The 22,390-nt window shown below is 42.0% G+C and overlaps 1 protein-coding gene across 1 annotated transcript; it reads left to right on the top strand.

Annotated features, from left to right (window-relative positions):
* The first annotated feature begins 1,821 nt into the window (after positions 1 to 1,821).
* LOC139725606 (uncharacterized) lies at positions 1,822 to 22,116 on the top strand. Its single transcript, XM_071636695.1, has 17 exons — positions 1,822 to 1,830; positions 3,821 to 4,314; positions 5,071 to 5,380; positions 6,794 to 6,938; positions 7,701 to 8,447; positions 9,219 to 9,304; positions 9,712 to 9,948; positions 11,911 to 12,077; positions 12,550 to 12,801; positions 13,367 to 13,468; positions 14,120 to 14,252; positions 16,020 to 16,187; positions 17,194 to 17,434; positions 18,142 to 18,236; positions 19,020 to 19,121; positions 20,430 to 21,114; positions 22,061 to 22,116. The coding sequence occupies exons 1-17, from the start codon at positions 1,822 to 1,824 to the stop codon at positions 22,114 to 22,116; spliced, it is 4,029 nt and encodes a 1,342-aa protein (XP_071492796.1).
* The last annotated feature ends 274 nt before the right edge of the window (positions 22,117 to 22,390 follow it).

Genomic DNA, 22,390 nt, shown 5'->3' on the forward strand with positions numbered 1-22,390 from the left:
ACTCTACTCTCCGAGTCTGAGAATTCATGTATGACTATGATGTATGAAATAGTCTAGCCTCTGTAGATCTCAGTCCGGGAAACCCGCTCATGAGGACCGCTCCCGCGTACGAGGACTGCCCCGCCTCATGAGGACCGCCCCCACGCCTCATGAGGACTGCCCCCACGCCTCATGAGGCCCGTGGGGGAACGCCTCATGAGGCCCCCTATTCACTTCTATTCATCTCACATCTGTGCTGACGTATAAATTGTCGCAACTTTGCATGATGATTTTTTGTTACACACACATGTCCACTATCCATGATGAAAAGAAGAAAAAATCCTATCTGTCTTTTTTTTCAAAAATCGAGTTTTAATCAACCGATGCAGAGCGCCCATCAAACAAAACACGGGTACAATGTACAGAGCCAGGGTACAGCATCGCGGGCTGGGGCTAATAATATGTAATGGTATCATTATCAAATGAACATGCATTTTTGTTTTTGTTTTTATTTTTAGATAAGCTTATGGGGCTGTGTGCAATTTCTGTTTAAGCATCTAGTATGCAGTTCTGGTACAATGTTTTTTTTACAGTAATGTAATCATTTACAGTGTACAGCTAGAGTAACATCATCATGGAGATGCTGAAATGTAAGCATAGGTCCTACATGTAAGGGTTACCATTCTGTGAACTAGAATATCCATATTTTCATAATTTTGCGAGATTACACAAATGCAACTCAACATTGCCCCTTGACCCCCACGATTGGCAATTGTCCTATGTAAAATGACACTTAATTGGTCACAAAAGTAATTTAAAGTATGCAACTACAGTTGAACCTCTCGTATCCGGACAAGTCGGGACAGGGGCTCATCCGGATAAGGGATTTGGCCGGATACGGGAGACTCGATGCTTTATACATGTACATACGCATACACGTATGTACTGATGTAGCCCATTGTAGTACCACATGCAGTAATGTGTATACTGCAACCTTTTCATTGTTACATTTGGGGATGTTTGGGGATGTTAAAATGTCTGAAGGTAAGCAATTTGGAAGGAAATTTGATGTAATGTATGTTATTCATGTTGGAAGTAATATGTAATTCATGTGTGTTTGTGTAGGAGTTCTCAAGGAGTTGGGAGTCCCCCTTTCCTCAGGTAATTATTTAAAAAAAATCACGGCGAGATTGCGTCCGTATAATAGAGAGATCCGGATAAAGGGAGGCCGGATAAGAGAGGTTCAACTGTAAATATGGATGCCATTTTCAAGTCTTACCCAGACAGTTTCAAACCAATTGTGAATTGTGTCACCTTCTTGATTTGCAGTGTGAATGAAGAGACAGTGTAGTGAGCCAGCCCAGAACCAGTCTCCCAGCCATGGCGGAAGGGAGTAGGAAAAGACGGTCTGAGGATGCCTCATGGGACAATGATGATGAGCTCTTACAGGAGGAGAGTCCGACCAAAAAGGTATTTTTGTTTGTTTGTTTATTTGGGGGGGGGGGGGAGGAGGGTTATATTTCATATATCAAGTTTGCTTTGTGGTGACAACTGCCACTGATTTAGCGTTGCATGCTGCATCTGGAGGTGTCGTGGCCGAGTGGATAAGAGTGCTCGTCTATGAATCACACGAGTGTGATATGTGTTTTGGCCTATGAGAAGCCTGGCACATTTGCTCTTCTGCAAGGCACTTTGTCCACATGTCCACATTGCTGCTCTCCACGCAGGAGTATAAATGGGTACTGGGTAGGATGAGAATGTTTATGATGGTTGATCAGCATGTGTGCACATGTAAAATGGCGACTGGCTGGAATGCTCCCCACAGAGTGGAGAATGAGCACGATGAGTGCTGTTTGGAAATAATGTATTCAGTGACTGGGGTAATAAGGCCAAGTAAAAAAAGAAAGTAGTTTCTCGTCCGGGTTTTTTGAGCAAGGCGATGAGGGAGGTCCTTACTATTTGATATCTTACTATTTTTTCAAGGATCGTCAAAATGAAAGTAATATGTGTTTCTCGTCCGGTAACTCTGAGAAAGGTAACGAGAGGGGGCTTTACAATTTTCTATATTCAATTTATGAAATGAAATATCACTCTGGTAGCTGTGTTATGAGACCAGGTCCCAAGTGTACGTCTTGCCTGCACTCTGTGCATTTTCAAACAAATAGATATATGTGCCATACCCGGTACTTGAAATGAAACTTCATGCATGCAAAAATACATTTGCTTTTTCTTTCCATAACAGATGTCAAGGGAAAATGACCATCTTAATACTGGTATTTAGTGTTGTAATGGCTTTTCTGATACCAGTGTACTTGCAATTCTGATGTATTGTGCTATCAATTGAAACAGGTATAAAACATGTCTTTCAACAAATGTACGACTGAAATAAATTCCATGATATTCAAAACACTGCTTTATTTATTGGTGTTTGTGACTTTTTGTGTCCACACCGCTGGTATGTATGCTGCAGTTCTTCACAGTACAATTGTAGCACATTCAACTGGAAACTGGCTTGTACAATTGCAGATGGATGTCAAAATGATACTGATATGGCATTCTAGCATTAAACGTTTAAAGATGTTTCTTCATGTTCTAAAAAGACATTTGATAATCACTCATTATTTGGATGATGAATGATTGTATAACAGTACACACTACAGATGATACCACTCACGGCTGTGTCCGTGAATTTACATCGTGAAGAAAAGTATCCCACTGAAATACGAGACAAACCAGAATCCGTGGAAAAGTTATTTATTTTGTAGATACACCCATTTAATAATTCTACATTTGCTGGAAAAGCTCATTCATTTTCTCTTCAAAATAGAATGAATCGCCGTGACAGACCAGGGGATGGGGACCCTGGACAGCTACAAAACACGCACACTTCTTTGCCGATATACGGTGCGGCACGGCCACTGCACTGGCACCAGGGAGGTGTGGACCTCCCTGCTGGCACCGTACCTTCCGACACTGCACACACATGTACATAGTCACAATGACATGAAAATGTATACAAACTCGATACCGTACAATCCTCACAAGCATTTGTACAGTACAATTCATCCGCTTAAAATATCAGAAACGGGGAAAAATACGAACAACGCGCGAAATATGCGTGGAATATCAGCGATTGTTCGCAAAAATGTTGCCGCTATAGCGTTCACGACGTACCGAGTCCGCTGTACATCACAGCCCAGTAGGCCGACCCGCCGCGCCGCCCATCCAACTACAGTGCAGTTCGACTGCTTTGTGGGTCATTCCTTCTTGCCGATCGGCCGAGCTCGCAGTGTGAAATGCATGCGTTATTACATACGCACTACACACAGAAGCTACAGCTGTACTACAGTCTACAGCTAAGTAGAGGACGCAAGGCGTAAAAAATTAGAAATGAGACGTCACGATTGGTAGGTGAATTGTCGATCTCTTTTTTTTTTCGGCGGCCGAAAAAATAGTAAATATCAAAAAAGTCGATGCGGCAACTGAAAATCGATGCGGGCGGGGAGCGGGCTGGGACGAAAATTATGAATTTCTTGGTATTTTCAGCGCCATTTTGAAAATAGTAAATAGTAAAAAAATCGATGCGGCGGCCAAAATCGATGCGCGCGAGGACGAGAAACTGGTTTCTTTTTTTACTTGGCCTAATAGTCTGTTCAGTGCATCAAAATTCTTACCAAGTCTGCAATGTGCTACGGAAAAACTAGCTAGTATTATTATTATTGATTATGAAATATCTTTTATGACTTCATTCTTGCATAATTTGCAAAACTACAGGTAGCTAGGATTCATAGTCGTGAAACTTTCATTGTCTGATTGACTTGTTTCGCAAATTCTACCATAGGTCAAAGACATTGCTGAGGAAGAGGAAGAGCTTGATGAGGACGCCCTCTTAGGCATAAGTGATGGAGAGGAGCACTACGATGAGCAGCAGTACGGATTGGGAGATGAGGCGGGTCTGGAGGGGGAAGCCTACCAGGAGGGTCAAGATGGGGAGCTGTTGGAGGCGGAGGAAGGGGGCGGAGAGCTGGGGGAGGAGTACGCGGAACTTGAAGAAGGGTACGCCGCGGAGGGAGAGTATTTGGAAGGAGAGGAATACCAAGGCAACGAGGAGTACGAAGGAGGGGAGGAGGGATATGCGGAGGAGGGGTACGAAGGGGGAGGAGAGGGCGAGGAGTATGGTGAAGGTGGAGGAGAATGGGAGGGTGAGGCAGCTGGAGAGGAGGAGCAGGAGGGGTGGGACGGTGGAGAGGGGGAAGAGGGTTGGCGAGAAGGGGCGGAGACGGAAGAATGGCATGAAGAGGAGGAGCATGGAGGAGAGGAAGAGGCACAGGAGGGGTAAGTTTGTTTCCTTCAACTTTACACCTGTTTTTTGCATTGACGGCAGTCACACCTAAACCATTTCTTCATATAACCTCGCATACCAGAACTCGTTTTTTTTTTTGTCGGCAGTGAATTATGAATACTCCATTCTCTATGTAGGCAGTAAACTTCAGAAAACAGGAAAATGTTTAGCTATTGCTGATGCTAATTGCTTAGCTTTAGCAGTCTCGTGGTTGTAACTATTTTTTTATTGTAAGCATTTAGAGTTGACATTAAGAAAAGAGTTGGGACCAATATTCAGCCGTCATGGAGATGATGAGCTTTTGCTGTGCCCGTTCCTTATTGGAATAAATGAGTATTGGTGTTGGTACACAGTTGTTACCTTTTACACCCCTTTGTAGTATAGCATACATTATGATTAAATATCCTCAGGAACCCAGTCTTGATATTATTCCTGTAAAAGCATATAATGGACTGACAGAAAGTAAAAATTCACAGTCATAAGCATCTCTATAAATCATGAATACATTGTTTAAAAACTATCATTCATTGTGAATCTTTGCAAAAAATAGTTTGAGAGCAGACTCCATTATCTTTGTCATTATAAATCAGACAACATTTTTGAAAACCAGTTTATATCTCCAGTATTTTTCTTCGGCTAAAATTTCACAAAGGTTCAAATTATCTTAGGTAATGTAACTGTGTATATAGCCTGTAGCTTTATTGAACAGTTACCGGTATATTTCTTATGAATGATGATCTGTACTCCAGACTTGGCGAAGAAGAGAATGCCGAAGCAGCAGAGGGCTTGGAGCTCTTTGACAATTCAACCGACGTACTAGACCTTGATATACCCGATGACAGCTTGGTGGAAGACTTTGACACAACGGGCGAGAACCTACCAGGGGCATCGGAGGGAGATGCAGGTGGCTCAGTGTCGACACCATTCTCCACCGCAAAGCTGGACCAGCCAAAAATGATCACCCCGACGGATGAGGACACGCCCAAGGACAGCGCCAAAGCTGCAGCAGCCAAGGAAGTTGAAGAGGATGATGACGAAGAGCCAGAAAACGAACCAGAGGTAGACATTGTATACCCATTACTGTAAAAGTGGTTTCTTTCGCGGTGGTTTTATTTTCGCGCTTTGAGGTTGAACCGCGAATTTAACATCACGCGAAAATGTTTTGAAAAGTTGCACGGAATTAACCACACAAGGAAATGTTTTGAACTTGCCGCTTGTTACAACGCTGTTGCGCACATGCACACACGAAGATTCCGTGCATTGAGTGTATTGATGGTCAACACACACACAGCAGTACCACGCAATGTGTGTACAAGCACGTTATAAACTATAAAGTACTCGAGAGACGGGATTTCAGGTACGCCTGCATTTAATTTAAATTTCTGTTAAATAAATAAAAGAATAATTGGATTATTGTTTGGGTTTTCATGTGCAAAATAAAAAAGTTTTTGCCGACTGTGAATTCACAGATTTTGCCGACCGCAAATTTAGACACATACGACAAAGTCAGCACCGATGGAAACCACCAAGAGTATCTGTAACAAATGAAGACAGAATAAACTGACCAGAACGAATATAGTTTGGGAGTGATTAGTGGAAAAATGAGCACAGAAAATGGGATTCCATCGGGATGGATCCCGTTGGAATCCCATTTTCTTTGCTCATTTTTCCACTAATGAAAGTAGCTGTATGTGAAAGAAACTACTTTTACAGTACTAGACTTTGTCTTAGCCAATACCAGGAGAATATATATCTTGTAATTTGTGTGATAAGGTACAACATTGTAGCATAAGGCGAATCTGATGATGAACTACTCATTTGCACATTATATGGCTCGTATCATGCGGTGTGAAATTGATTTCAAATGCTGCTACAGAGGTGTAAGTAGGGTATGACCCACAAAGTGTTGATATGGTGTATCAGTTGATGACAGGTACAGCTGTACGTTGCTCTTTCTGTAACTAGATTTCACTGTAGTTATTGTGACAAAATGTAAATCGTGTGTGAGAAAGCTTAAAGGAAAGTTTACTTGGTATTGATTTTGAAGGACCACGTCAACATTAGGCTGATCTTGTGTTTTATGTACTGGTAACTGTCTCTTTTTAAAATGAGATTCTATTGGGAATAAATTCGTATTAATGTACAGTACAATACTTTAAAATCCTTTATTGTGTGGGACAGGGTTGTGCAGCACATCTAACACTGCTGAAGTTTATATTTTAAAAAAGTGTACTAAGAGGGATATGTGCATTATCCAGATACATGTTTTTACGCAAATGTGTTGAATTCATTCATTCACTAATACTACAGGACATAAAATGATATATCTATTACCCAACATCAGCATATTATGTATCATGTGGTAATCCTTCATGACTATCTCAGAAATGGAACTTCATCACATGTTTTGGTACTTATCTCAAACTGCGCACGGACAATAATACCCTGCCATGCTACTTCTTCCCCATCTAGGTCGCCAAGGAAACGGAGGACTCTAGCGAGAGTGAGGAGGAGACGGCGGGCGACGAAGACAGGAGGGGTCGCTTTCGATCGGAGAGACAGTCGGCCGTGGTGTCCTTAAAGAGCACGCGCACAAGGAACATCCCAGACACCCTAGGTATTGTTCTATAGCTGAGATGATCATTTGGTTTTTTTTTTTTGACTGGAAGTCAATTATAGAGAGGTGTGATGAGGTTTTTATGCATTTGTATAATTCTAACCTGATCTGTGATGCTTGTGTTTACGATATGATGTTTTGCACATGAGCAAACAGCTGCTCCCATTTTTCATCCCAGGAGGAGGCGCATCGTAAACATTATCATCTTAGATCTACACTCTAAAGCTCGCTATTGATGAGAATGATGGGGACTTCGAGGCCGGAGCTGCCAGCTAGTATCTTTCTTTGAGTTTTTGTATTTCTTTATTGAGTAAGAAAATGTTTGTTTCAATTGAACATGCTTTTTTGTTTTTCTGAAATTCAAATTGATATGCTTGTGGTAAGATTTCCATTTTTTAAGTAAAGTATGATTTTTGCCTTATAATGATATTGTGCATGAGGGTCTTTTTAATCTGTATAGTAGACAGCTGTGAAGGGGTTTGTCAGTTGTTGTTTTTTTGTTTTTTTTAAGTGCAAGCATATTCATTAATGTGTAGGCACCTGTATTGTCTACTAGGAAATTGCTAAAGAAAGCTAAGTAGTTCTCATGCGTGGTTCAGTTATTGATTTTTGCTTTTGCATGTTGATATAAGCTCAACATCAGTCTAAAGCGGTTGGCTTATCACTCATCATACGCCATGATTATCTTTAGTGGTTCATTTATCTCATGTGTAGTACAGTGTAAGCGTTCATGTGACTCACACATTGGTTTTGTGTCCACAGAGATATCTGAGGAAGCACAGCAACAGATTGAGGCATTTGAAAAAAAGAAGGAGGAGGAGAGACAGAGGCGCCATGGAAGGAACCAGAGGGGTCGTGGTTGGAGGGGCAGGGGGCGGGGTAGGGGTGGTTTTGGAGGTGAAATGGCAGGACCGAGAGGGTTGCCCCTCATGATGCGTCCACCTCACCCCCAACTCCAGATGGGACCCGGTGGTGTGATCCCCATTCTAGGCCATCCTGGCATGAGGCCCCCATTTGGGCAGCAGCCCGAGCTGATGATGGGTCGAGCGGGGCCCATGTGGGGTGGTAGGCCACCACTGCAACAGTTACTCCGCCCACAAAGGCCACATCTCATGCAACACCAGCCAGTACTGCAGCTCCAGGGACCAGGCTCACGCCCGCCTTTTCCAGACGGGCCACCCCAGCAACAACAGCAACAACAAAACCAACCACATCAGCAGCAGCCTCCACATCATCAGCAACAACAGCATCAGCATCAACACCAACACCAACCTCAACAGCAACACCATCAACAACAGCAACCTCAACAGCAGCAACCTCAACAGCAGCAACCCCAACTACCCCAACAACACCAGCAGCAACCACCACAGCAACCACCACAGCAACCACAGCCACAACAGCAGCAACCTGCCACCAAGCAGCCCACATCATCGTCAGCTTCCCAGTTGCCAAAGAAAATCCACATCAATCCGCACTTCAAAGGCAAAGTGCAAGTGCCACCTCAGTCTTGTAAGTGGACATCTTGACATCGATATTTCTGGCCATCTGCACGTTTGACAAAGCTTTCCTTACTGAATTGTTAACCTGTAACCATAGGCAACATGCATTTTGCTGGAGGAAAAGATCTTTCAGTAAGATCCCCACAAGTACTCATAAAATTCATGTGAAGATGATATAGTGTGTCAGATCAACTTCAGACTAAATTTTGGGCCAGTCTAAGTCACCTCTTGTAGGGAGGCTCTGAAAGCATGTCACACTTTTTTTTAACACTTTCCTTGAATATTGCTACCTGTGATGCCTTACCATTGGCACTGACTCATCTGTAAGTTTTCTCAGTCAACTCCTATCATTACTTTACAAGATGATAATTAATTGGATGTGAGAGCTATCTTATTTCGCATGAACACCATGGAAGAAGCCAACGTGTGCATCCAGATCATTGTTTGATCGAAAGTTTGACTTTGATATCATCTTCGGTATTGATTATTTGATTGATATCCGTGGGAGCCTTCTCAATCTTTAAACTGAAACTGTTCTAAGGTGGTGATCATTCATACATTGTACATTTGGGACGTCACAAGCAAGATTATATGAATTATGTGTACCAGTTGTCTAAAAGCCTTGAAGTAAGCATGAAAGAAATGTGAAATGTATTTAGTACTAATGAGACATCTTATATCCTAACTTTGAAGATTTAAACTTGAAGTGCTGTTGCATGTCCATAATTTGGTAAATCAGCTGATGATAATGAAATTTGATTTCATGATCCATTGAATTCAGCTGGAGCGCCCCCGCAGTCGGGTCCAGGGCAGCAGCAACAGAATACTCATCTGCAGAGCGTTCCACACAGACAGCAGCCTTACCAGGTAGCTTATGAAATCAATCAATCAATCAATCAATGATTTATTTATTCCATCATCAAAGAAGAAAAAGAAAACATGATTTAAAGCGGTACAAGTTTTCGGTTTGTCTTTCATTCATCTGATAAGGACAGTTTCTTTGAATACGATATAAAGTATATGCATGAATGATATTATGAAAAAGAAAAAATGCACACTTTGACACGGTAACAAAACAGTAAGTAATCAAACTTATGGCACAGACAATCAAAAGTGCTGTGAAGCCAGAAATTTTCACATGCATGAAAACTTTCAATTGTAGTCTTTCCAATGCATTTTAATTTTAGCTGTATTGTTCCATTCAGAGAAGATACCATAGCACCCTAATTTCTTGATGTATCTATTATCCTGTTGTACCTCTGTGGATTTCCCAGGAGCCACAGACCAATCAGACTTGGTCTCACACCCAGCCCCAACCCCATGCCCAGGTCCACCCGTCCCAGCAGCCAGCCCTGTCTCATAGCGGTCCCCCACCCTCATCAGGCCCCGGGTGGGTGCATCCCCACTCTCAGGCACAGAAGTCGTCATCCCAGGGGACATGGGGCAACCAGCCACAGAACCAGCAAGGCAAGTCACTTGTGATGGACATGGACGATAGTAGTAGATCATATGTGACCGTGCACCTCAAAACGAACATAAAGTCGCACACACTGATTTTGCGTGAGGACTGAAAATAGGTGAAATGGGTCAACCTAGCCAAACTTGACTTTTTCATATTTTCTGAAAGAGCGGGTCTTCTTTTACATTATGTCAAAATTTGGTATCATAAAACGGGCAGGAAAAGTGTGTTTTTTTAGCAGTTTATCTCGAACATTTTTGGAGAATAGTGAAATTAGGTGTGTCTTTAGAATTCCTTTTTCATTTCTGAAAAAACCTTGTCCACACTCTTCAATTTCAACTTTTGAAAGGATAGTGCTACTGCTTTCAAGGTTGGCATTCATTATGGCCAGAATATAATGAGGCATGCTTAATTTCAGTTTAATCTGATAATCCCTTCATTGTTGTTACTCTGGTGGTTTACTCCCTGTTTTTTGTCCCATTCATCGCACAGCCAGCACGGTTTGGTAAAGATTAAGCGCTTGAATAGACACTGTACTTCAGAGCCTCTTTTCTCGTTCATACTTTTCCTGAGTTGTGCTTTCTTTCCAATATTTAGATAGGTTAGGAGAGTCATTTCATTGGAGTTATACATCATTTTAAACTTAAAGTCTGCTCTTTCAGAATATGGTCTTAACTAAAAATTCATGTCTGGCGACTTTTTGTTTGTTTTGAGGTGCAGGATCACATATTACTCGTTCATGGCCAAGACTATGAATTGAGGTTCTAAGAATGAAATGATCCGTGGTTAGAATAACAGCAAAATAAAACAAACACACTGGTAAATGACGTAACTCTGGCACATATGATGTCAAATTATGTGGGGAATTGTATAGATCGAACAAACAGACACATACTCATGGTTTTGAAGAGCTTCAGAAGTTCTGGGATCCCATGTTTTTTCAATTTGCAGTCACTGTTAAAACCAAATGCATATGTTTAGAAAAGGCTATTTGGATGTCATGCAGTTGGTTGTTATACATGCTGTAAATATGATATTTGATATTATAAAATGGGTTCAAGAATGTTAGCCAATAGGAAGCGCTGAAATGAGACACACCTCCTTCCTTTACTTCAGTACAACTGCACTGCCTGTAATCCTATGGTAGATTGCCGATCGTCTGTGCGCGCGGCGGCTCCTTGATGAATTGCATGCATACGCGTACGCGCTGTCAATCTGTAAACAACTTCTAGTTCGGGCTGCCGGCCGCCGGCCTGTCTTCCCTTGTGCATAACATATGTGGCGTACGTACGTATTCTGTACTATACGTACACTTTGTACAGTACAGTAGACCAAGCGTTATGGGACCGGATGCGTACATGGAGTCACTTTGAAGAGCAAATCCAACGATTTAGCAGGTTAATTCTCACGCCGTTTTCAGAGTATGTTGTCTAGTAGGCCTATATGAGGAGTCTATATCAAGTCTTTAAGGTAAAGGGTGCATATTCTATGTAAATAAGTAAGTTTTCATGCGGGTGTCCGGAAACCCAACCCCCCATTATACTTATACTGTATGTGCGGGACTTCGCGAGTGCGACGTGCGTAAAAGTTTGGGACGAACATCTTCGGACGTCTTGACCCACAAAGGTACGTGAAAAACGCTGAAAAATGATGTTAGTTTTCGAATTTTCGACACCATTTTATAAAACAAATGATGCACAGGATTATTTCGTGGCGTTAGTGTAGGCGTAGTGCACTCGAGGGTATTTACAATTGTGAAACATGCACGAGGCGAATCTGTGCATCATTTGTATAAAAGAAATGTCCATTCATAATTGGCATACATCTATGACTGAAAATGAAAGGCAAGCATTACTCCAGTTCAGTGCACAAATTTGTTGCAATGAGAAGAATCCTTTTGGATGGCGTGCTTTTTGGTGGTCCTCCTCTAATGAGCAGAAAGACCTTACTAGCAAAGAAATACACAATAAAATTGAGAATGAAAATACTTCTTTCTCAGGTCCAATCTACACAGCTCCAGCAGCAGCTCACAATGCTCCACCCCATCAGCTTGGGCATCATCAGCACCACCAGCCCCCCAGAGGTGCAGCCCCACCTCATCCTCACCCGCAGCACCAACACCAACACCAGCACCAGGGAGGAGGACCTCCTCGAGGCAACCTTTCTCCCCATCAGGAGCAGGTAATGATGATAAGAATTATTAGAGCCACTTTCAGATTACCTACTCCATCTTGCTATGATACCATATTATACACCACTTATTTTGCAGGGTTTTCCCTTTCAGGAATTTCACAGTCGGGTGCTATTCGCGAATTTGGCAACAAGCGAAAATATCTCTGAGCCTGACATGAGTGGGATTTCTCCAACCATAGATGTACTCCACTATCATGAGTTTAACCACTTACTATTTTTATTTTTTTTTTTTTGCAGTTTTTTAGATATCTGACTTTTGTGGTTACAAAGGATAAGATTGCCATTCCCTGTAGAAATTTAAGAGTACTTGTATTAATAAGGTCACACTTGTTATTAAGCTATGATGAAGTGCTAAGTAGATGGTTGAAGCACCTTAAAGCATTTCACCTATTTGATTTGAGGATAGATCTGGTGAACTGCAAAGCTCATGGTCTAATCTTAACATTCTCCCAAACAACAGCCACCCCACCAGTTCCGGGGACCAGCTCCACCCCATTCCCAGGGACAGCGGTTCCCACCCCCCTGCCGGCGGGCCCAACCAGCAGGGGCAGCAATTTCCTCCACCTCAGCAGCAGCAGCAGCCCCCACAGCAGCAGCACCAGCAGCAGGGAAGGCCGTTTGATGGAGCCAGCCCCGGTCAGGCGGGGCTGGGAGGATTCGGTCATCCAAGACCTCAACAGCCGAGACCCCAACACCCTTCCCAGCAAATGAGGTGAGATATTAGCTCAATGCAGTGATTGGCTACAGTGTTCATGTTGGTAGACCTGTGTGGTTGTAACCAGTCATTTAGCAGGGCAATATTCTGTGAGGTTTTCATACTGATTGTGATTTATAGATTGTGTGTTTGTGTATGTGTGTATGCATGTGTTTGTGTATGTGTATGTATAATTATGTGTATGTGTATGTGTATGTATGTACACTATGTTGCTTGTGTGTGTTATGTATACATGTTTATGTATGTGTTTATGTACGTGTTTATGTGTGTGTGTTTGTGTTAGGAAAGGAGTAGAGAAAGAGAGTTGTGTGAGTAGGATTGAGCATACTCTCATGGTGGAAAATCTCCAAATAAGAGGAGCCCATGAAATTGACACTGATGTACCTTATGACAATTTCCCTTTGGGCAAGCAAGACTGTTGGTTTGTTGCTACGGACTTCATGAGTGCATGAGAAATCCTATTAAATTTGTCCATCTAGTATATGTGTGGTTCCAAGAATAGAGTAGATTGGGCAAGAATCAAATTTGTGCATTTTGTTCTGTGTGGTTACCCCTTCTCCAGAGGCCCGAGGCCTATGCAACCTCAGCAACAACATCCCACTGGCGTACAACAGAGGCAGCGTGCACCAACTCCTCAGCGACAGGGAACACCACAACAACAGAGGTATGTCTGAATTGGCATCTGCTGGTTTCTCTAAAACTTATTTTGTTTTTATTAGCAGTGACAGACTTTGAGTTGGTTTCTTTATCTGATTCTTGCTCCCAAAGTCAAAAGATTGATGGAGAAGATATTGTAGTGTGTAGTGGAATTTTTTGTTTATAAACGAAGAAAACTGTTTACCTGTGAGGTACTCATAGAAGACATATTCATTGCTTTCAAAATATGACATTTTAAAAGAACATTATCGTGTTTATTACAGTTCGTTGATTTAAAGTCAATTTGAGTAACATTAAAGCTTGAATGAATTATTTTTCCAAAGTATCTCTTCCTTTGTGTTGGAAAAGTTATGGAACCACTTTCATCTTTCATCTTGTGTTTGATGTTGAAAAGAAAATTTGATGTGACTGTCTTCTTATTTTCTGCAACTACGATGTCATATCTGATAAGGTATTCTTAATTTGATTTATTTTTCAGTTTGATGAATCCTTGTGTTATCCTGTGTGTGAAATAGAAAGCATTTTGTCAAGCAGTGTATTTCTTTTTGTTCAAGTGTGAACTATTATTATGTGGACGTATTACACAGTCAAGTACTTCAATCATGACCTGTTGTCATAGAAGCCTTTGCTCTTCTTACTGCACACGGTATCCTAGCAGACCTCAGGTACCCCAGAAACCTGTAGCACCCCCAAGTCAGCTGATCGAGCAAGCAGCCAAGAAGGCCACTGGTGACCTCCGCCAGGTCATTTCCAGCAAGACAGCTGCTGCATCCAAGTCCACCGATTCAAAGGTTAAAAAGAATGAAAATATGACCTTTACACATTTCCCCCATTTTCGTTCAAATAGAGAATATCAAAAACATCCTTTTTAGCAATTTTTTTTTTACATTTGCAAATTGTATGTGGCCAGACTTGTTCAGACAATTTGCCACAGAGTAAAAAAGTAAACCACTGTATAAGATTTCACTTTGATCGCTATCAGGCCATTGTGCCAATAATGCTAATACGCTTCCCCTTGTGTTTTATTGATATTCAAGTAAATGGCTATGAGTTGACTCCTTTACTGACAGTTTTTAGTGTCCGTAGAATAAAACACATTGCATAAAAGCATTGCATGTGTTGGCTATGAGTAAAAGTGCAATCTTTGATTAACCTCACAGAAATCAGAGCTTAGTCCAGCAAAAATTGGGTTGATATGTCACGAATCCAAGGGGAATTCAGTCAGAAAGAGAGGTATGAAGAGACAATGTAGTGTGCGTAATACCATGCAGGCTTGTCTTCAGCAGTAATCATCATCATCACCCCAAGGTGAACCTATGGATTGAGATGCTTTGCTATTATAATTATTTTGAAAATAGGCAGTCAAATAAAGACATGGTGAGGCTAGCTTTAGCTATTAAACCATTGTGGACGGACTGATTTTGCTATAATACACATTTCCCACAGACACCTGCCCGAATATTATCAGGACTCGTCTTCAACGGGTTAACCCTATTTTAACTGGGCTGGTCAAATTGACCCCCCCCCCCCCGACATTTCGCGCCACAATTCCGCAACGCGCAAAGATTTTGCCGCATCATTTCATGACTTTTTCCATTGAAGTCTCCTGCATATTTTGAGACCAAATTTGCGACGTCCGGGTACACAGTTCTGAAGTTACGCAATGTTTTGCATATGCATGTCAACCTGAAAACAGCTCAAATTCATGATTTCGTGTGCAAATCCAATGCAAATTGTGTTTTTTTGTTTAATTGATATAAATTAGATTATTTCAACTTTTAACCATTGAAATTAATCAATTCTAATGTAGATAAGCTTGAGGAAGTGCCTGCAACAAATTTTGGCCAAAAAAAAATAGAAAACAAAAGATCGAAAAAACAATAAAATACATGAGAAATTAACAAAACAATAAAAAACAAAAGAAACTGATTTTGATTGCACTATTTTTTTACAAGAAAATTGTTCGATGTGTCTTGAGGAACTCTGACACAAAAATTTAGCAGTCCTTCAGTCTTTTTGATGGGAGTTATAGGTGAAAATATAATTTCATGTGTAAATTTGCATAATTAATTTATTTTAAAAAAAAAAAATCGACATTTTTCCATTGTATGACCATGTAGTCTTGTAGTTTACATCCGGCTCTCTGTTCAGGCAAAATTTTGCGGCAATCGTGTGATCGGTGGCTGAGATTTGAAGGGGGAGGGTCAAATTGACCCCCACCCAGTAAAAACTTGGTCTCAAATAGCCCACTTGAAATAGGGTTAAACATGAAAACGACTCCTTATCTACACCCTGTACATGACACATACACTCACACACACTCACACTTACACTCATAGGCACACACAGATTTCAGAGAAGAATAATTCAAAAACAAAGTCAAACCTAATGTGCAAACTTTACTCGATCGGTTTCTGTCAACTAGGCACTTTCCATATTTCTATTAAGACAATTTATTCTTACTATAGTTGCTTTTGTGGTAGGCATATTTTAAAATATGTTGCCATGACTATCATCAGACCGAAATATGATAAGTGATGCGCGTTTGTCGTCTCCAGGATGAGGACGCGGAGGCGCGGAGATTACGCGTGATGCTGGATGAGCAGAAGAAGCTCCGCGAGGCAATCATGAAGCGGAAGGAGGAACGGCGCCAGCAGCAGGCCATCCAGAAACAGGCTGAACTCAAGAAGAGACTGGCTGCGCAGGGCGGTCAGCAAGTACAGGAGGTAAAGTGACAATAACCAACAATAGTCAGTCTGCTCTATACTCCATGTGTTTAGCGAGTCTAATTTTTGGTTTGTGAATCGGGACTTGCTGACAATTTTACCAGTGGTTAAATTCATGATCGTGGAGTACAGCAGTCAACAGAGAAATGTGCACATGCACGTCACGTTTATGTTGAGATTTTTGCCTGTTTCGAAAATAAACATACAGTATGCGACTCTCAAAATTTGCCAAAGTAAAAACCTCATGAAAATATGTATAGTGTATAGTATGTCTGTGTGTATGGTGCATCCACATATCGATCTCAATGTATTTTTTTCTTGTTTTTAATCAATTTACCTTTATGTGTATCTATCAGCCTGTCTGTCCACATATCTGTTATAGATATTTTTTTATTTAGACTATATTGTCAGTTTTGGCAGTGTGTCCATTTATCTGTCCATCTATCAATAATCTGTCAATTTATTTATCTCAGTAAAAATACCTTTCTGTCTGTCAATTCTTCTATCCATCCATGTGTCTGTCCATCTTTGTGCCAAGGATGAAAAAAAAAAAGATATTTGAATAAATAGATCAACTAGAAAAGCACTCAGAGAGCGCTGACCTCTGCTAAGCAGCCCATTTCCAACAGTAAACACATGCTGGAAATTGCCCAATTTTCTAATGATAAGGAAGCCTAGTGTTTACCTCCTCAGTTTCCTGGCCAGCAAGCAGAGCATACACTTCAGTGTGCGTATGCAAACCTCAAATACATGCATCTTGAACTCCCAAGTTCATTGACCCTATATGCCAAAAGATACCAAAATCCTTCCAAAATGCATGAAAATTCCTGGACCACTTTTCAAAATTTAATCATCTGTTCCTTTTGTCATCAATTTTTCCTGTTAGTTTCATCCAAGTCCTCTAACAACTCTTTGAGTTATTTTGCACACAGACAAACCAATGCTGGCAAGAACATAACCTCCTTGGCGGAGGTAATAAATCATTCTATTTAATTGTGTCTTGTAGGGCCCTCCTGCCAAAAAGCCCAGCCCTCCCAAGAAGCGACTCGGGAGTGGATCTGGCCAGCAGCAGTCGGGGCACATTCAGCAGAAGATCAGGCCGCCTCCCCAGCCACAGGTTGCCCAGCAGTTTCACCAGCAAGGGCCACAGCAGCATCAGCAGCATCAGCAGCACCAGCAGCACCAGCAGCCGTGGCAGCAACCACAGCAACAAGTTGTGTACAACACAAACCAGAATGCTTGCCATGGTAATGTAATGCATTATAAGCCTTCCTCAAAGAGGTTGAATATCTTTCGGTATATCTATCTCGTATCACATGCCATCATCTTAATTCTCTTTCATGCTTGCCATTTATTGATAAACCTCACTGGAGAAAAATATAGGTATTTCAAATATATGTTTTGCAGTGCCAATGTCCTACTTTGCCACTTAAACTTCAGCTAGTTTCAGTCAAATGTTTCAAATGCTTAGAACAAAAAACAGAAAGTCAAAAAGTTGTTGCAAGGACGAGTATTTCAGCCATTCCTCAAGCGTGTATTTCAGGCATTCATACAGGTAAATGCAAGGTCAGTGATGAATCACATCACAGAGAGAATAGCAGACTTCTGAACCATTCTGAATTTTGAGGGAAGAATCTGAATTTTGACCATTCCCAGCTCTTGTGTCAATAGGAATTTCCTAGTTTTAACTTGGTAATTTTACTACACACTCCTATGGGAACTGCTCTTCCTTTCCTACTTATAAGCCAAATCATCCCTTAGTTTTCAGTCAGAAAGGTTGGGAGGTCTGTGATAATGGTAAAGTCACTCTTAACCCGTTGAGGATGGACTGATTTTGCTACAACACGTATTTCCCAGTATACTCGGACTCGTCCTCGACGGGTTAAGAGTTCCTTGGTGTCTTGACAATGGTTTACTCATCCAAGATTCCTGCATCCTCTCCTCTTCCCTGTAGATGAAGGATCTTCTCCGTTTCATCACCATGGAGGCGGGTACCACCAGCCCCCAAAGCAGTGGACAGACCAAGGCAATGTTAAGGTCAGTCAGGCAGTTTTACCCTGATGTATACAGCTATTGTACCCCTCCTGTTTTGAGGTCCACTTTCACTTCTTTACTAATGAGAACCTTTTACCCAACATCAACTTTTTGATAATGATTATTCAGCCACTTTCTTTATCATTCAAATTGACTATGTAAGCTACTATTTTATTCTCTCCTGAAAAAAGGCAGATTTCATTTAAGTGGTGATATGGTGCTTCCCCTTATTCTCAGCACATTATAATGCTCTTTACCAGCAGAAAGTGAGAGTGATTGTAATATCTGTGTGCTCCTCCTTGTCTTCTGTGAAAACCATCCATGTTTAGTTGATTCTCCTACAAATGGCTACTTTACTCAAATGAATGTAAATTTGACTTGAACATTGTCTAAGTACAAAGAGATGAAAGTTGAGTGCATTAAACTTGTTTGATGGTCTGTCAATCCAAGTGTAAATCATGCATTTAGCCTTTTGCTCCAAATGGAAATTGTACAAACATTTATGTTTCAGTCTATGTAAAGAGATGCAGTGTTGAGGTTAAGTGATTTGCTTTCATGAAAGAAAAGAAATGTCTGCTTATTGATGTAGGTACTAAGTAGAATTGTTGCAATGATATGAACCACTCAGAAATGCAACAACTAAGCTACCTACAAGAACTGGTAGTGCCTAGTGTAGCTCAAATGCTACATGGCAATGTAAAGTATTTTATTTATATAAAACTAGCTCTCATTGTCTTGCAGGTCCTGTCTGGTCCAAGCCAGGAATACCACCCACAGGGTCCAAACACCTACCATGAGCCCCCTCCCCAGGGGCAGCCGATCCCCACCCTGGGGGGCTCCCAGCGTATGATGAGCCCCACCCCAAACAGAGGAGGACATGGCCAGATGCACAGGGGAAGGGTAAGAACAAAGCGTCCCTTCTTTCCCCTCTAGGGGTTAACACGCCGTACACCATGACTGTAAATTACCCATACTGAATTTGCCTCCATTCATGTTGTAAAGGGGTACTTTTTGCTCAAAGAGGTTGGGGGTCGGGTGCTGTATCTCAACAGCCTCTCTGACGAGTATCAGTATGTTCATGCTATACGTCATGGTAAAAGAACGGTCACTTAACCCTAAAGGGGCTGGGCTTTTTCGGCTATGCTCAGACCGGGGGGGATGGATTCCGCCCCCCCCCCCCCCCCCGGAGTTCTCGGCCGTCGGTGGTGTGATCGCGATGAAATTTTGCATGCGTGAGACCCACGTCATAATCTACAAGATTGTGTCATAAGATTTTTTGAAACAATCAATTTCTAATTTTAATTAATTGATTATGCAAATTAAGCTCAAGATGATATTTTAGCCTAATTAAAAGCATTGAGAGTCTAATTTTTGATCTGTAAATCTGTTTTAGCATATTCAACAATCGTACATCACAAAAACTTCCAAAACTCATTTCAATTCTTATGTATTTTATTGTTTTCAGAATTTCTTATGTATTTCTCTGTTTTTCAACTTTTGTTTTTTCTTTGTTTTTTCATTGGAAATTGTCACTGACCACTTTTCTACCATAATTAGCACAAAATTAATCAATGAAAGTGATTAATTGTAAAAATAATCAGGTTTTTATGACTTTCATGACAGAGCACTGTTTTCCATAGGAAATGTACACAAAATCACAAAATCGTGCCCGTTTTGGGACGACATTCCGTTACAAAAATGGGCGTGGCTTCGCAAAAGTATGCGCGGACGTTGCAAATTTGGTCTCAAAAGTTGCACGAGACTTGAACGAAGAAAGTCAAGAAGTCTCGCGACGAGGCCTTCTTGCGTTACAGAATTATAGCGCGAAACGTTGAAGGGGGGGCGGATTCCCCCCCCCCCCCCCCCCCCCCCGGCCCTTTTAGGGTTAACTATCAGATCAGTTTCATTACTGGACTTGAAGGGGATGGCATGGGAAATTTTTAGATGATATATGATTTATATGATATACCAGATTTTGTGTGAGTTCAGCCAGTTAAGATCAGACTTTTGTGAATCCATGCTTAGGCATACATTTTGTTTCCTTCTACCTCTGAATGATATCCAAGTGTGATTTTAATTGCCAGAATCAAATCTTATGCAACAGATCTGTATATTTAAGTACATACAATTCATTGATATTCAATGCACTTCTTGTTTGGCATAAAAGATATAAAAATACAAATGTATTCCTCTCTTTCTCCTCTACAGGGTCAGTCACAGATGTCCAGGGGACGTGGTCGAGGTAGGATGAGAGGGCGAGGCCGTGGGCACGTTCAGGGACGAGGCGGGGTAAGGCCACCCCAGGGTGGCTCCGCCCCTCCCCATCAGCAACTCCAGCACCAGCCACAAGGCCCACACCAACAGGAGGGTCCGTTCATGGGTTCCCCACCCCACAGGGATCAACACGACCAGAACTTCATGCATGGGCCCCCGCCCGAGCACCACGAGGACCAATACCAGGAGATGGTGTCACAAGACGAGAGAGAGTTCATGCAGCAAAATGACTATTCCCAAAACCAAAGCGGAAACTCTTTCCCAGGAGAGCAAATGGTTGCAAGGCCGAGGGGCAGGGGTGGTTTCCGAGGTGGTCAGAGAGGGAGGAGTATGATGAGGGGCCGGGGGAACATGATGCGGGGACAGAGAGGTGGCCGAGGAATGCAGAGGGGCGCAATGCAAGGACAGAGGGGCGCAATGCATGGACAGAGGGGCGCAATGCAGGGACCACGAGGTGAAATGCACGGACCACCAGGTGGTATGCAAGGAGCCGGTGATATGAGGAATGTGCAGAGTGGCAGAGGGGGTCGGTCCAATGCCAGAGGTGGACCCATGAGGGGCGGAAGGGGCGCAATGCAGCCTGGTAGAGGGAGAGGGGTGGGACAGGGTGGGAGCAGAGGTGCAGTCCACAACAGACTTTCCTTTCCCCAGCAACAGCAGCAGCAACAGCAGCAACAACAGCAGCAACATCAGGGCGACATGTCAGCGCAACCACTTGAAAGGACTGTCATCAAGTAAGAATGCTGTGATTAGAATTGAGTGCAATTAGTAATGCAGTAATTGACAAATGTCTTTATATCTTGTAAGTGAATGGATGGATGGAGTCAGTGAGTCCCACTGTCTAGCAATACACTTATTCTTTCAAATTGTTTTACAATCCACCTTAATTCAAGATTTTTTTTTTCTGCAGTGATTTTGAAAACATACTACATTCAAGAGGATTTAGAAAGAAGGAAGAAGTACCAGGTACCCCTAAATACAAGAATTTCTAGTATGCTTGTGTTACTCAAAAGAGTGCTCCTTATTGCGTCAGGGTACTACGTAACTTTTTTTTTAAAACCACTTGCCTTGTCGGGCAAGCAGATTTTGTAATTGTTGCAGAACACTTGCCCAAACATAGATTTTACTTACCCAAAAAGAAAGTCCAAAAATAAGATGCAACTGATTTAGAAAATCACTTGTAAATCAGGGCTAAATAAAACACAAACATTTGAGTAAACAGCACCCGGTGATTCCCACGCTACACATTGGAGTAAAAAAATTATTTCGATCAAGTGTTTGTGTTGCATTTAATATATTGGGGCTTCTTCACATAAGTGTTGGAAAGTTGCTGAAATGAAATGAAATGAACGTGTGTTGCATCACTAAATAGTGATTATCTTTGGGCTTCAGTATGGTTGACTTTCTTTGTGGGTTTTTGGGGAGAAAGTGAAAAAAGGTGGCTTCATGTAATCACCAAGTCTATGGGAAATTTTCTCCTTCTTTAGATAATAACACTAGTAAAACTAGTAAGCCTGATAGGTATGAGCCAAGTCATAGCTGGAAATGATCTTCTTGCTCCACAGCTTTCAAGGCTCCGGTGGCGGACCGCCTCCCACCAGAGGCAAGCAGAGAACGATAATACCTCCTGGCTCCCATCCCATGGGAGGAGGAAGAGGAAGAGGAGGGAGAGGAGGTGGAAGAGGAGGAGGAAGGGGGGGAAGAGGAGGAGGAGGAGGAGGAGGATGTGTCTCGGTGGCCATCACTGGTCTAGCAGCATCCACCACCAAGGAGAACATCAATCACATGCTTCATTCTGTCGGTCCAATCAAGGTGAGTGTGCTGGTAGCATGGGAATACAGTGTACCATGCAGTGGGAATGCTGGCCTTAACCCAAATATATTTAGGAATCCCCT

The sequence above is a fragment of the Diadema antillarum genome, unplaced genomic scaffold, assembly GCF_040938485.1.
Source record: "Diadema antillarum isolate AM-2024a unplaced genomic scaffold, OU_Dant_1.0 seq00000051_RagTag, whole genome shotgun sequence".
Lineage (NCBI taxonomy): Eukaryota > Metazoa > Echinodermata > Echinoidea > Diadematoida > Diadematidae > Diadema > Diadema antillarum.